Source organism: Sorghum bicolor, chromosome 4, assembly GCF_000003195.3.
Source record: "Sorghum bicolor cultivar BTx623 chromosome 4, Sorghum_bicolor_NCBIv3, whole genome shotgun sequence".
NCBI lineage: Eukaryota > Viridiplantae > Streptophyta > Magnoliopsida > Poales > Poaceae > Sorghum > Sorghum bicolor.
Window position 1 is genome coordinate 58769133 of NC_012873.2, and position 15168 is coordinate 58784300.

The window sequence follows — 15168 nt, forward strand, 5'->3', positions numbered from 1 at the left end:
CACGTCATCGAGATTGAAGTGAAACCATCTATGAAATAACCCCAGCAATGGAGCATTTCACTCTGTTGTTTTCAAGGCTAAGCAGGATTTGGCCCTCAGTGGGGATTTCATCCCGTTTCACCGCGTGAGAAACAACGCCCGTGAAGTTTCACCATGGTAAAACTACTTCATTCTCTCTCCTATTCGTTTTATAAAAAAGTGTAGTTTTACTGACATGACGCTCTGATAAATGTGCATGACATCCTAATAAAACCTCCAAAACAATGGCCTAAAACCCTAAACCCTCTCTCGACCATCTGACCTCTCCGCCGCCGTCGACCCAACCACCGCTCTGGCCCCAGCGTCCACCCACCCGCCGCCGGGCGCGCCATTCATGGCGTCCGCGTTCAACCCGGTTGCAGGGGCGTCCTCGTCCCACTCCCACCCCTCCTCAGGTAATCTGCCTACTCAACTGGTTAATCCCATGGGAATTGAGGGAACTATCAAGCGATTAATCCCGCAGTCCTCGTAATGCCCTGATTCAGTGGATCCTCATCTTCCCACCGGCCACCGCTCGGGTAAGGACTTTATTTGTTATAATCCCTTCCACATAGGGATGGGAATTGAAGTTTATTTGTTATAATCCCTTCCCCATGGGGATGGGGATTGAAGCGCTTCCGTATGGGGTAATCCTACCCCGTAGTATAAGGGGTTAACAACACAAATTTCCGTCTGCTTCACTTTTATTATTGCGTCAGTTCTGTCTTTACATTTTTCATATATGTTGCTAGTACAGACCACATGCTCATCCTGTTAAAATATATTTGCGAAATACTGTGTGCGAAATCAATCATTAACATCATGTTTTATTCATTATCTCTAAACGCTTCAATTAGCTTACCTGGAACTGAACTTGGTTTAGAACCCAGTGGGACTGTTGCATTCCTGCTTTAAAATAGTAATTGGGATACCCTAAATAGCAGCATGCACTTTGTAACGATGTTTGTTGGTCTTTCTGTGAGTTGAATGAAACTTGAGATGTAATCTTAGTCGCCCTGTTTGGGATCAATACTTGAGGTGTGTATTGGTCGGCCTGTTTGGGGTCAAGACTTGAGGTGTATAGCCGTAGTATTCTTCCTATTATTTTAGCAGCATTTTTTTTGGCCTTGTCAGTCCTTTAATCCCCATCCTTAAAAGGCAGATAATCAGAACCGCTGAAAGCAATCCCACAGCACATGTTTGTTTTGTTTTTCAGTATCCTGGCATGCTTATAGTCTGCGGCCATTCTGGCAGGGTCTGTTCCAACCGGCTGTTGGCCAGTGCTTAGCTTCTCATATTGACTTTCAAAGTTTCAGTAGTACCCCTGGATTTGTACCATTTTCAAGCGTGCAATAACCTCGACAGGTCCTAGATTGAGTTCAAGCTCCAGGTCAAGCCTAATTGAAATGTTTGAAGAGAATGAACAAAAACTTGCAGTGAATGATTGATATCTCATGCAGTCTCATGTAAATGTTATTTAAGAGGGTGAGGATTGGCCCATTCATGCCATACAGCTAGTCCAGCCATATTAATTGAATCTAGAGTTAGTTTGGTAATATCATGTGGCTGGAGAAAGGAAAGTACTTTGAAAACACTCAAAATGGATGAAAAATGTCAAATTACCTTTGAGTCAATGTTAAAATTGGTAACTCAATGTGTTCCATGTTGACAGTAGGACTCTAGTGAAGGTACACCTTTCAAAGTGCTAGAAATCCAAATTTGTTGGGGTTCATCTAACCAAATGTATGTTGTTTTGTCCAAATGCAGATTGGAGCTTATACTTGATTGCCAGCATAAAAGATTGGGATGAACTTGGCTGCATCAGGCTTGTTCCCGTATGGGAACGGCAACAGTGTGTATCTGAACTGCAAACAGTTCCAATTTCCCTGGATCTCTCAGATGCTTTCTTGCTGTTTCTGCAAAGAAATTGTTCTGAAAAAAATTGAGTTCAAGCTTTCAGATGAAAATAGTGCACCAGGATGTTCAGTGAGATTATCTCTGGATTGTTTCAAAGCAGAAGGAAGTGTCACTTTGTATACTGTCAAGGGTATGTAACACAATTAATAAACGAGTTTAGTATGCTTTGACTGGTTCCTCAATAATTGTGAATTTGTGATTATAGAGCCCCTTTTGCTTGTATCATTATTGTTTATTTATACTGGACCGAATTATTTTGGTTTCCCTGTACGATTTAGATGTCAGAGAGTGGGAGATGCTTACGCTGTATACACTGGAGGTTCCTTCTAACCATGATCTTGAAATGATTATGGTTCATACTGGAGCACATACTGTCAAGCCTCTTTCTGTTCAGGTATGTAGCTATAGCTCTCATGCCTTAGTTTCTAATTATTGCATTTTGACATTTTAAATTCCTTCATCCCTACCAATACCTAATTTTTGGATCAATAGAGTTTTGCTGGCAGTGTGATAACATTTGAAAGCTACATTGCAAGCAGTCATCTGCGGAACAAGCTGTGGAGTTTCATTAGACAACTTTCACCATCTGATCTCATAGGTAAACATCATCTTTGAGAAAAGGTGGAAGCCACGGGAAGCTGTAGCTCCGCTCTTCATTTCAGCATTTTCTTCTATTTCATTTTTTAGTAATATTTTTATTTGTTAAACATACAGCAAACTTAGGCAGTAAGACAGTGCATAAGTGCACTTGTGCTGATACAAGGTATGCCCTAAAGAGGAGCGAGAAGAAGAACCTGGTTGAGGAACCAACTGAAGAGGTCAACACGCTAGTTATGATGAGGAAACGGATCAACAACCTACAGCTTTTTGCAGCATGGGTTGAGTTTCAGCCGGGCAACAGCTATTGCGAGGATATTCATTCCGTCTGTATTCTGACACAATTGCTTTCAAGGTATGGTGTCATTCAAACTCCCATAGGTTGTGAAAAGTTCAAACTAACAATTTCCAATTGAATAATGTTGTTCTTTTCATTTATTTTTGTTTCTGAAAAACACTAGATCAATGGAAAATTTACTGGAGTCTGAAGATACTACTGACAGACAGAGAGCAGACTTCTTTTTCAAACAAATAGTTCTTGGGGTGAGTGAAATTCACGACGAAGGTTTCATGCATAGAGATTTGAAACCAGCCAACATTACAATCAATGATGATAGTTTGGAGGTATCAATTATTGATTTTGAAACAGGTAATGGTTCTATGCTTGTAACTTTAATTTTTGAGATGAGATTGGGTTAAGCTTATTATAACTAATTAATGGTTTGGTGTTGCAGCCTGTCAGAAGCCACCAAAAGGACAATTCATCCGTGACGTAGCTGTGGGCACTAAGGGATACTGTGACCCGATTACGACCACGTACATTAATAGAGAATACAATGAGCTGGTTAGTTATGCTTTGTCGTACTTTATAGAAATAAACATGCGCATGCCAGAATTATACTCTTTATTGTCCTCTGTTTTTTCAAATTTTTTATTATTGTTTTTTTGTATTTGCAGGTGGACATATATAGCTTAGGAATGATATATTTTCTCTTGGGTATTGAAGATGCTTCAAAAAGGAGGAGCTTACACAGCAAGTTTGTTACCAAACTTATATACAATGACAGGCAACGGATACCCACCAGTGCCTTGGCCAACCATTGGCTCCTTGCTCAATGGAAAGGGAATGTAGCTTTACTCCTTGACATGATGCGTTCAGATTTTTGGAACAGGCCTACACCGCAAGATATTTTGGTAATGTGATTCTTTTAGACTCTTTTACTAAAACACTAAGGGTGCTGGACTGCTGGTGTCTTCTGTAGCGAAAATATCATGTTGCAATGTTACAAAAAATTAACAATTCAGTTTGAAATTAATCTGATATTGAAATTGAAAAAAAAAGCACAACTATTACTGTCAGCACATGACGAACAGTGCCAGTTTTTTTTTCTTGACATCTAAGATGAATTCCCTACTGAATTGTTGCAACTGTACTTAACTTTATGTGTACTGCATCCATGATTTTTCATGATGATTTTTGAAACATTATAATGTGGTATTTTAGATAACGAGGACGCCTGCACCCCACTATGCCAAGTCTGCGTTGTTTTCAAAATACCTGTTGTGCAATTCTTAGGCAAATTTGGCTACTTTTTGTAATCTTAACCTCCTTATATACATCATTAATTAACTTCTATCAACACATGTATATTAATAGAGGGCACCTCCTTAACTATTATGCAACTCCAAAACAAAAATCGTTGTGAATTGTAGGGTTAGTAGAAACATCTAGTCAATCTAGTTATGTCCGTTTATATAAAGATCTTTTTATTGATGGCGAAAGAAGTTTTTTTTGTATATGGGATAAACATGAGACTTATGTGAACGGATGAAGTATTATATTAGTTTTTTTAACTTTTTTTTTCTCTTTATCATTTCCCCAGTTAAGACTGACTGACAATGAGACCAGTGAACATCCAGAGAGAGCAGATCGTCTTTGGTTACAGGGCAAAATACAGGTGGGTAAGCATGGTTACCCAAATCCCATATAGTCCCGTGATTGAAGCTTTGGTTTGTGCTTGTGTGATGATGTATGCAATGGAATTTTTGAACACTTTTTTTTATAGGGGTGAGTGGGCGACAACGACCTTCAGCACCAGCGCACTCACTATGCTCAAGCGAAGAGTCTGCGGTTCCCTCTCCTCGAAAAGCTAGGATAACTTTTCTCCAACTCCAATCGCAGTCGCGCGTCTTCTTTCTGGACCATGCTCCACCATGCACGACTTTGGAGCATGCACGACTTTGGAGCATCTCCTGGAGGCTGGAGCCCTGGACACCGATTCTCTAGAAATTTGGTGCCTTGGACCGTGTGATGTAACTTGAAAACCCTATAAGGGCATGTTCAACCATGATAGATAAGGGGTTGTCTGTATATTATTGGAATCCACAACACAACCATCTTGTTGCTTGTGACTTGTGAGACACAGAACGACAACAATAGGATCAAAGTAAAGGAACAATGATAAATCTACTTGGTAGCAAATTCTCACAGCTAATTTTTCTTCATACAACTTCAACCATGCCATATATTAAACGGTAAAAAATATGACAACAAGCTCATTTATTTAGAGAAAGTATGCAGTTTTCAGAAAATATATTTGGTAAATAACTCAAATGAACATGTTCTCCAAATCAGAGTGCAATTTTACAGATATGAAAACAGCCTTGGAATCTAAGTTTGGAACAGAAAAGGCACCCCTCAAGTGCCAGGTTGATCAACATCTTACGCGTAATACCATCATATACTGTCGAGGCCCTATATAGTAAACTTACAGAAAATTGTTTAGTCAATACAGGTTTATCTTCACAAGTTCCTGGAAACGATTGCTAGTGTTGGATATCACCTTTGTAGCATCTACTGATACTTCCTGCAAGCTCGTGCAGACTGAAGCAAACTGAAACATCATATTCATATGGGCCAGCAAAGGCAACTCGGTAGCTCAGGCCGGTACGCGTGCGTGATATCCACGATGCGGCCGCCGCCGTACTCCTCAAAACCTGCCTCGACATTCGACAACAGAGGCCGCGGGATCGTAGGCGGTGGCGGCGTCTGAGTACGCCGGGTGGGCGGCGCTGATGCCGCTTCCCCGCGCGACAGGAACGCACGGCGCCGCAGTCAAGGCGAGCAGGATCATCGCCATAGACATGGCCACGAGCCCGTAGTCCATATTGGCCGCGCCAGATCCACCCATGGCAGAATCTGGCGCTGCAGTAGCGCCGTGGGGAAGCCTCCACCGCCACCGCCATTGAGGAAGTCGCCAACGACCCGGTGGTGGCCGCCGACGCACCATAATTGTGTTGCTAAGCATGTTTGGGCGGCGTGAGGATGGGAGATGATTTTGAGTCGATAGCTTAAGAGATATATGATCTGCAATATTGTGTCATCTGCTGTTACGTGGGTATTATGGAAATTATGCAATTTGTTATGCTTTCAGTGAATACTTTGAAGTGGGATGAAAACAGTGTTCGCAATGATTGGACAGATGCTAAGAGGATGGTTACCAATGTTCAAGATGGACGTCCAGGAGAGGAGACAGTGGAGATGGTAATTCATTTGGTGGAGACAGAACCAAAATCAGCACCGCTGATCAAGTGGAATGGATATATCCGAGTTGGTACAATCAAGTGCTCAGCTTTCTAAGGTCTCTGGAAATGCTATCAGTATGCCATGTAATAGGCCGTAGATGGTGCCTGGTTTCCGTCTGTGTGTTGCTCTTGTGGCCTTTGGGCAGTTTGGTGTGTTTTGTTCGCGAATTATACTTGGAACTTGGGTGATGTATGTCGCTTTATGATAATAAATCAGGAGAAACATATAATCTAAAAAATTCCTCTTTTTTCAGCGCTCTTTTTTTGCCATATAGTAGCTGTGAAATCATCTTGTATATGCCTCACGCCCTTGTACACATCAATACACAATATCCACAATAAAGCTAGGTTATGTTGGTCTTGTGTTGATGAGCAGTTGTTGCCCAGCACGTTCATCGCTGCTCTTTGTTTCTGATAATCTATCTGATGCCAGAATTCAGTCCTTGTCACTCTCAGAGGGTCCTTTAAATATTCAGAAAATTTTTCCCCATTTATCACGAGAAAGTAATGTCAACCTGTATCTCCTGATGCAGCCTTTTTTTTTTTTTTTGAAAATATGTATCCTGATGGAGCCACTTTGTAGTATCCAATCCATGTACTCTCTCCATACTAAAAAAATAAAGTCATTTTGGACAACGACAAGATCTCCAAAGTATTATTTTGACTCTTTGTATTTATAAAAAGTATTTATCAAAAAAGAATATAAGTATATTTTTATGAAAGTACTTTTTAAGATAAATCTATTTATACAGTTTTCATATTTCCAAACTTAACAACTCAAAAGTTATTCATGATTTCTATTCCCATTGTTTGATCCAAACTTTGTCTAAAACAACTTTATTTTTTATTATACGGATGGAGTATACTGTTGGATGCATATAAACTTTGCAAGTAACCATGGCATTGTTACTCGGTCAACTTTGGCTACCAGCTGCTAACCTAACCTAACCTATATCCTTCGGTAATTATGATTTTCTTTGGCTGTGCTGCATGTGCTAGCTAGTGCCGCCACCGGCCATCCTATCTAGCCAAAGGGAATATAATCCATAATTGTGGTAAACATGCGCAATTGTAAGGAACCCATCATTGGTCAATTAGAATATGATGATGAAGGATAAGGACACCGCGTCTAGTATGTCATATAGTATATAAGATGTTATGCATCAAGTACATATACCATATAATAGAAGATGGTATGCATGTATGTAGGTGTGGCAAAGTTTCTGAGTCCGTAGCTGGTTATCCTAGGAGTAAGAACTCCATACATGAAAAAATGGAATCATCGGAAAGATGATCACTCAAGCTGTATGTCTTGTTCCGACCATGAGAACATGTATATAGTATACAGAGATACTATGTCATTTGCTATCTTGGAACCAGAACCTTGTACGCAGGAAGTGGTCTGAAATCAGAGTGCTGTCATCGTTTGTTGCTGAAAAAGAAAACCATTTCATACATCATCACTCAAGCACAACCACAAACCATTTAGCTTCAATCACGAGACTATATGGGATTTGGGTAAGTATGATTACCCACCTGTACATTTCCCTGTAATCAAAGATTATCTGTTGTCTCTGCGTTTTCATTGGTCTCTGCTAGTATGGACTGAAAAATGATAAAGAGAAATAAAATTAAAAAAAACTAGTATAATACTTCCTCTGTTCATGAATATAAGTAAATTTAGGTTTATCCCATGTACAAAGAAAATCAACTTTCGTCATCAATATATAGATATTTATATAAACTGATATTACTAGATTCATTATGAATATACTTTCTTAATCATATAACTATTTCCACTTAGTCAAATTATCACAATGGAAGGGTGCAGAAAGATGTTTCTACTTTTTTGGTCACGAAAGATGTTTCTATTGACCCTACAATTCACAACGATTTTTGTTTTGGAGTTGCATAATAGTTAAGGAGGTGCCCTCTGTTAATATACATATGTTGATAGAAGTTAGTTAATGATGTATTTAAGGAAGGTTAAGATTATAAGTAGCCAAAGTTGCCGAAGAATTGCACAACAGGTATTTTGAAAACAACGCAGATTTGGCATTGTGGGTGCAGGCATCCTCCTAATCTAAAATATTACGTTATAATGTTTCAAAAATCATCACAAAAATCATGCATGTAGTACACATAAAGTTAAGTACAGTTGCAACAATTCAGTAGGAAATTCATCTTAGATGTCAAAAAAATAGACAAGCAGTTAAGCTGGCACTGTTTGTCATGTGCTGACATTTTTGTTTTTTTTAATTTCAATATCAGATGAATTTCACTCTGAATTGTTGTGGCCACACTTAAACATTAGGTGCATTACATGATTTTTTGTAACATTGCAACATAATATTTTCGCTTTAGAGTACATCCGCACCCTTAGGATGGCAAGACATTAGTGTTTTAGTAAAAGAGTCAAAAAAGGTCACATTACCAGAATATCTTGTGCTGTAGGTCTGTTCTTGAAATCTGAACGCAGCATTTCTAGCAGCAAGGCCACATTCCCAGGCCACTGAGCAAAGAGCTCACGATTGGCTAAGGCACTGGTGGGGTTTTTCCCCATGTGACTGTATCGAAGGCTTTTAAGCAATTGTTTGTGAGACTTCCTCCTTTTCGATGCATCCTTGATACCCAAAAGAAAATAAATGATTCCTAAGCTAAATATATCCACCTGCAAATACAAAAAAACAATAAGAAAAATAGAAAAAACAGAGGGCAATAAAAGGTATAAGTCTGACATGTGCATGTTTATATAACTAACAAGCTCATTGTAGCCAACAAGAATGTTCATGGTCAGAACAGGGTCACAATAGCCTTCAGTGCCCACAGGTTCAGCGTCGAAGACTAGTTCTCCCTCCATTGGCTTCTTACACGCTGCAACACCAAACCATTAATTAGCTAATTATCTAGATGTTTGTCGTCTTTCTTCAGGAAGCTTAACTTCCTTGTGCCAACACCTCCTGCTGGCAGCCATTGGCTTAACCCAGTATCAAAAAAGAAAAGTTACAAGTCATAGAACTGTTACCAGTTTCGAAATCAATAATTGATATCTCCAAGCTGTCATCATTAATTGCTATGTTGGCTGGTTTTAGATCTCTGTGTATAAAACCTTCCTTATGAATTTCATCCACCCCAAGGACTATCTGCTTGAATATGAAGTTTGCTCTCGTTCTGTCTGTCATATTTTCAGACTCTAGGATATCGTCCAGGGATCTAGTTTTTTCAGCAACAATAATAAATGAAAAGAACAGAATTATTCAATTGGAATTGTTGTTTGAACTTTTCACAACCTATGGGAGTTTGAATGAGACCGTACCTTGAAAGCAACTCAGTTAGAATACACACTGAATGAATGTCCTTACGGTATCTGCTCTCAGCCTGCTTAAACTCAATCCATGCTGCAAAGAATTGTAGATTGTTCTTCCGCTTCCTCATCCTAACTAGATTACATACCTCTTGTGTTGGTTCATCAACCGGATTATCATTCTTGCTCTTCTTCAAGGCATACCTTGTACCAGCGTGAGTGCACTTGTACACAGTTTTGCCTCCTGAGTCCGCTGTATGTTTAATTTAGCAAATAGAAATATTACTCAAAAATGAAATAGAAGAAAATGCTGAAATGAAGGGTGGAGCTACAGGTTTCAAAATGCTGAATACACACCGTACGAGTTTAGTATGCTTTTTCTTAGAGATGTTTACCTATGATATCACGTGGTGAAAGTTGCCTCACAAAATGCCATAGCTCGTTCTGCAGGTTACTGCTTGCGTTGTAGCTTTCAAATGTCATCCCATTTCCAGCAAAGCTCTATTGATCCAAAAAATAAGTATTAGAAGGGACGCAGAAATTTAAAATGTCAAAATGTAATAATGAGAAACCAAGACATGAGAGCTAGAGCTACATACTTCGATAGATGAGGACTTGACACTGTCTTTTCCAGTATGAACCCTAATTCTTTCAAGGTCATGATTAGAAACAAGCTCCATTCTATACAGAGTAAGCATCTCCCACTCTCTAGTATCTAAATCGTACAGGGAAACCAAAAATAATTCAGTCCAGTATAAATAAACAATAATGATACAAGCAAGTAATCAAAATTATTGAGGAACCAGTAAAAGCATACTAAACTCGTTTAATAATTGTGTTACATACCTAGTGTGTACAAAGTGATAGTCCCTTCTTCTTTCATATGATCCAGAGATAATCTCACAGCACATCCTGGTGCATTTTTTCCATCTGATACCTTGAGCTCAATTCTTTCAGAATAATTTGTTTGCAAAAGTAAGAGAGCTGCATGTGTGAGATCCAGGTCCAGCGAAACTGGAACCATCTGCAGTTCAGGACGATAGTGTCCCCGTTCCCATACAGGAACAAGCCTGATACAGCCCAACTCATCGTCTCTTTTACCTTGGCAACCAGGTATAAGCTCCACACTGCATGTGGACAAAACAACATACAATGGTTAGATGAAGAACCCCAAGATATTTGGATTTCTAGCACTTTGAAAGGTGTAGCTTCACTAGAGTCCTACTGCCAACATGGAACACGTTGAGTTACCAATTTTAACATTGCAACACGTTGAGTTACCAATTTTAACATTGCCTCAAAGGTGATTTGACATTTTTCATCCATTTTGAGTGTTTTCAAAATACTTCCCTTTCTCCAGCCACATGAGATTACCAAACTGCCCCTAGATTCAATTAATATGGCTGGACTAGCTGTATGGCATGAATGGACCAATCCTCACCCTCCTAAAAAATATTTACATAAAGCTGCATGAGATATCAATCATCAACTGCAAGTTTTTGTTCATTCTCTTCAAACATTTCAATTAGGCTTGACCTAGAGCTTGAACTCAATCTAGGACCTGTCGAGGTTATTGCACGCTTGAAAATGGTACAAATCCAGGGTACTACTGAAAGTCAAATGGACCAATACGAGAAGCTAACCACTGGCCAACAGCCGGCTGGAACAGTCCCTGCCAGAAACTGACGCAGGCTATAAGCCAGCCACAGTCTTTGGCAGGCCCAGATACTGAAAAACAAAACAAACAAGTGATGCTGAAATGCTTTCAGCGGTTCTGATTATCTGCCTTTTAAGGATGGGAATTAAAGGGCTGACAAGGCCAGACAAAATGCTGCTAAAATAATACTATGAGGAATACTACCAAGGGCTATACACCTAAGGCTCGACCCTAAACAGGCCGACCAATACTACACCTAAAGTATTGACCCAAACAGCAAGTTTCATTCAACTCAAAGAAAGACCAACAAACATGGACCCCAAACAGGGCGACCACACTACATCTCAAGCTTCATTCAACCCACATACACACCAACAAACAATGCAACTACACTTTCACCACATTCGCAGTGCCTTGCTCATAGCTGCATCAATAAAATGTCTATTTGGGGTATCCCAATCACTATTTTCAAGCAGGAATGCTACAGTCCCACTGGGTTCGAAACCAAGTTCAATTCCAGGTAAGACTAATTGAAGCGTTTAGAAATAATGAATAAAACATGCTGTTAATGATTGATTTCGCACACAGTATCTTGCAAAAATCATTTTAACAGGATGAGCATTTGGTCTGTACTAGCAACATATATGAAAATGTAAAGACAGAACTGAGGCAATAATAAAAGTGAGACGCAGGCAGACTAGAGTTCTTAATCCCTTCCTACGGGGATTGCGGGATTACCCTTCAATCCCCAACCCCATGGGGAAGGGAGGTTGCCCACTTCCCAAGGGGGTTGTGGGGAATTGGGAGGAATTTGACTTAAAATGGGATTAATCCACCTCAATTCCCTCCATTCCACTTCAATCCCCCTCAAAACGAACAATCCTTACCCGAGCGGCTTGCCGATGAAAATCCAGAGCGGGTGTTGAGCCTGGACGGCGTGAACAGCGTGCCCGGCGGCGGGCGGGTGGACAACGACGCCTCCTCCGACAGCGACAGAGTTGAAACGACCGTGGAGATATCAGAACTCAGAGGGCGGACGCCTGAATTGGGGCAAATGCCAAAATGCTGTTAAATTGTTGGTACGGAGATTGCGGGACTAATCGCGTTCCCTCCAATTCCCAAGGGATTAACCAATAAACAGTTGAGCAGACAGATCCGTACCTGAGGAGCGGTTGGAGAGAGACGAAGAAGCCCCTGCAACCTGGTTGAGCGCGGACGCCATCAGTGGCGTGCCCGGCGGCGGGTAGCCGGACGATGGGGCCAGAGCGTCGGGTGGGTCGACGGCGGCGGGTGGGTCGACGGGGATGGGTGGGCCAACGGGGGCGGGTGGGTCGATGGCGCCGGAGATATCAGAGGGTCGAGGCGTGGGTGCCATCCCTGAACCGGGGGGGGGGGGGGGGGGGGGGGGGGAGAGGGTTTTTCGAAATGGCGAGAAGAGGAGGGAAGCAGGAGAGGAGGTCCGTGATTTGTATATGCAACGATCATACCTTGTGCACGACCAAATTTTCGGAGCAGTCCTCGGCCAGCGGCCCAGCAGCCTAGCCAAAAAACGATTTTGGCGACGGCAGAATCGTAGCGGCCAGCCCAGGTGAAAAATGCAGCCCACGAAAAGATTTGCACAGGCATGTTTCTACGAGCCCATTGCCCTAAACTGTTTTTGGCTACTTGGGCCTTGTTTACTTCCCAAAAATTTTATAAAACTTTTCAACATTTTCCGTCACATCGAATCTTACGGTATATGTATAAAATATTAAATATAGATAAAAAAATAACTAATTACATAGTTTGTTTGTAATTTGTGGGATAAATCTTTTAAGCCTAGTTAATCTATGATTGGACAATATTTGTCAAATACAAACAAAAATGCTACCGTGTCCATTTTGCAAAAAAAAAATGCAACTAAACCGTGCGGCACCGCGTCCCCTTCACTACTTTATACTAGGTCTATTATTACCCTTAAAGCAGAGTCTCAAAAAATATTGCCCTTAGAGCATCTTGACCATTTTTTCAATAAATCTATCCTCAAAATGTAATGTTTGTATTAGGATAACCCAATATTATTCTTCCGAATATATATTGGAGAGGTTGCTATAACAGTACACCAATATATCTCCCTAGATACCCGCATAGAAGGTGAATCTTATAGGAGTGTGCAAGAGAAAAGATGGCTAAAATGTGGGTGGTCAGAATAGCCCCTATGGTATTGTAGTAGATATAACTCACTCTTTATTTGAGAAAAGATGAGAGAAATATTGGTGTCCACCAAAAAAAGAGAGAGACATATTGGTAAACTGTTGGAGCAAGAAAGAAAACCCCAATATAACATATTTATGGCAATAGAGGAAGGTACTAGGGAACTACTGGAGATGGTCTTAGGGTCTGTTCAGATTCAATGAGATTGTTGAAGCTGGCTTCTAAAATCTAGGAAGTGCTCCAAACAACCATAGCTTCTAGGCAGAGCTTATGAGTCTACAAACCCCCCGAATTCCATAATCTGGTAAGTTGAGGGAACCTAGTTTCTTGCAGCTTCTAGACATCAAAAGACCATTCCGCCCCTCTTTCTTTCACAACAACAACATAAAAAATAAAAGAATGAGGACATTATGATAATTTCACTCTAAAAAGTTATATACCCCAACTTATGTAACCTATCGATCCAAACAACCTCTAACTTAACTTCTATAATCTAGCTTGTAATAATCCAGCTTTTACATGTGAGCTTCGGGTATCCAAACATGGCCTTATCCAGGCTAGGCTTCGGTAGGGTAGGTCTTCCCTATTTGATTAGGGCTCATATGTAAGCTATTACTATCCTCAAAGCAAAGCTTAGCCTACACCACACTATACAACATTACAACTCTCTATCAAGGCAAACCAACACAAAAATTGCATTGCCTTCGTTCAGAATGAATTAAGACTATGATGCACAACCTCTAATGCAATGTAATACTGATGTGAATAATAAATTGGACCCTTTTGTTTCCCATGCATATTAGGCTTCACGACATACACGGGATGGGTTACATACATTTTCTCACACATTAGGGGTGCATGCAGGGGGAGTTCCAACCTAGAAACAAGGTGGTTTCTATTGGCACTAATTAGGATACCAACTAAACAAAATGATGATGTGCCGTTTCAAGGAAAAGTGAGAAGAAAATAGTTTCTTATACAAGAAACTGTCTACACAAGAACTGAGATATAAAGAATAAAGAAATATGATAGATGAATGATATGATAGAAGAGAGAGAAGACATTGAATAAAATCATCCCATAGTCTTTAGACTGAACTGCTCACACTTCTTAATATGAATTCAACAGGTGAGAGAGTGAGAGTATATACCTTTAAGAACCGAAAAAACTTTACCACTAAATTAAAGGTTCTCTTCTCTTCTAAAGTTATATAATCCCTCGCTTTCTCTTATGCGCATGCATGCGCCTTCACTCTCAGTACACGCTCACAAAAGGCGCATACGCAAAGCAAACAACCTCAAGTGTCCTCAATTCACATCTGATCATCATACTCTGCATGCACATTGTGCCCTCTGCCACAGTGCGAGCACGACCGCGCCCTCGCGCGACCGAGGCACTCATGGAGTATAGGCGGCGGCGGGCCACAGAGAACTGTCGTATGATACCCTGATGGCGACGTCGCGCGCTGGACATTGCATGGTGGCCTACGGCAGTCGACACTGCTCATCCTAAGAGCAACTCCAAGAAACTGGCTAAAATTAGTAGCCAAATTCTATTGTTTAGCCATTTTGTAAAGTAGAAAACTTCTTAAAGATCCACAACAGTCTTGCTATTTTACAAAATCATATAACTTGGGACAGTGGTTGGCTATATATGGCCAGCGAAAATCAAGGAATAGCCAACTTTCTATTTTACAAAACTAGATAGCACATCTGTTGGAGTCTACATTTTGTTATACAAATTTTAAAATAGCCTCCGCAACAAGCTGTTGGAGTTGCTCTAAGCGGCTCCGATCCGGTCCATCACGCTTGCGCTCTCGATCCCTACTCTGTGTCCTCTCTCTCTTTCCGCCTGTAAAGGAGCACCGCGCGCGCATTATTTGCTGCCGAGCGACAGC

The 15168-nt window shown here is 40.7% G+C and overlaps 2 protein-coding genes across 3 annotated transcripts; one reads left to right on the top strand and one right to left on the bottom strand.

Moving 5' to 3' along the window:
• On the top strand, positions 275 to 5022 carry LOC8068586 (G protein-coupled receptor kinase 2). 2 transcript variants are annotated; one of them, XM_002452516.2, is made up of 10 exons: positions 275 to 557; positions 1786 to 2065; positions 2214 to 2329; positions 2428 to 2533; positions 2650 to 2887; positions 2994 to 3181; positions 3267 to 3376; positions 3490 to 3726; positions 4416 to 4490; positions 4599 to 5022. In XM_002452516.2, the coding sequence occupies exons 2-10, from the start codon at positions 1825 to 1827 to the stop codon at positions 4602 to 4604; spliced, it is 1317 nt and encodes a 438-aa protein (XP_002452561.2). In that variant the 5' UTR covers positions 275 to 557; positions 1786 to 1824; the 3' UTR covers positions 4605 to 5022. The 2 variants fall into 2 exon arrangements, with proteins under 2 accessions (XP_002452561.2, XP_021314272.1); XM_021458597.1 differs by having other exon boundaries at positions 275 to 434.
• On the bottom strand, positions 7223 to 12379 carry LOC110434606 (mitogen-activated protein kinase 14-like). Its single transcript, XM_021458964.1, has 11 exons — positions 12240 to 12379; positions 11966 to 12118; positions 10268 to 10548; positions 10021 to 10136; positions 9817 to 9922; positions 9434 to 9674; positions 9143 to 9330; positions 8879 to 8991; positions 8552 to 8788; positions 7654 to 7722; positions 7223 to 7549 (listed from the first exon to the last, which is right to left on the bottom strand). Exons 3-10 carry the CDS (start codon positions 10443 to 10445, stop codon positions 7672 to 7674), a joined length of 1230 nt encoding a protein of 409 aa, XP_021314639.1. The 5' UTR covers positions 10446 to 10548; positions 11966 to 12118; positions 12240 to 12379; the 3' UTR covers positions 7223 to 7549; positions 7654 to 7671.

Bases quoted from the DNA above. Each gene is read 5' to 3' on its own strand.
- LOC8068586 (XM_002452516.2), top strand. From the start codon at position 1,825: ATGAACTTGGCTGCATCAGGCTTGTTCCCGTATGGGAACGGCAACAGT. The intron at 2,330-2,427 runs GTATGTAGCTAT...TTGGATCAATAG, and splicing joins TCAAGCCTCTTTCTGTTCAG to AGTTTTGCTGGCAGTGTGAT. The intron at 3,727-4,415 runs GTAATGTGATTC...TCATTTCCCCAG, and splicing joins CTACACCGCAAGATATTTTG to TTAAGACTGACTGACAATGA.
- LOC110434606 (XM_021458964.1), bottom strand. From the start codon at position 10,445: ATGGTTCCAGTTTCGCTGGACCTGGATCTCACACATGCAGCTCTCTTA. The intron at 9,675-9,816 runs GTAAACATCTCT...TTAAACATACAG, and splicing joins TTCACCACGTGATATCATAG to CGGACTCAGGAGGCAAAACT. The intron at 9,331-9,433 runs GTACGGTCTCAT...TGAAAAAACTAG, and splicing joins CTAACTGAGTTGCTTTCAAG to ATCCCTGGACGATATCCTAG.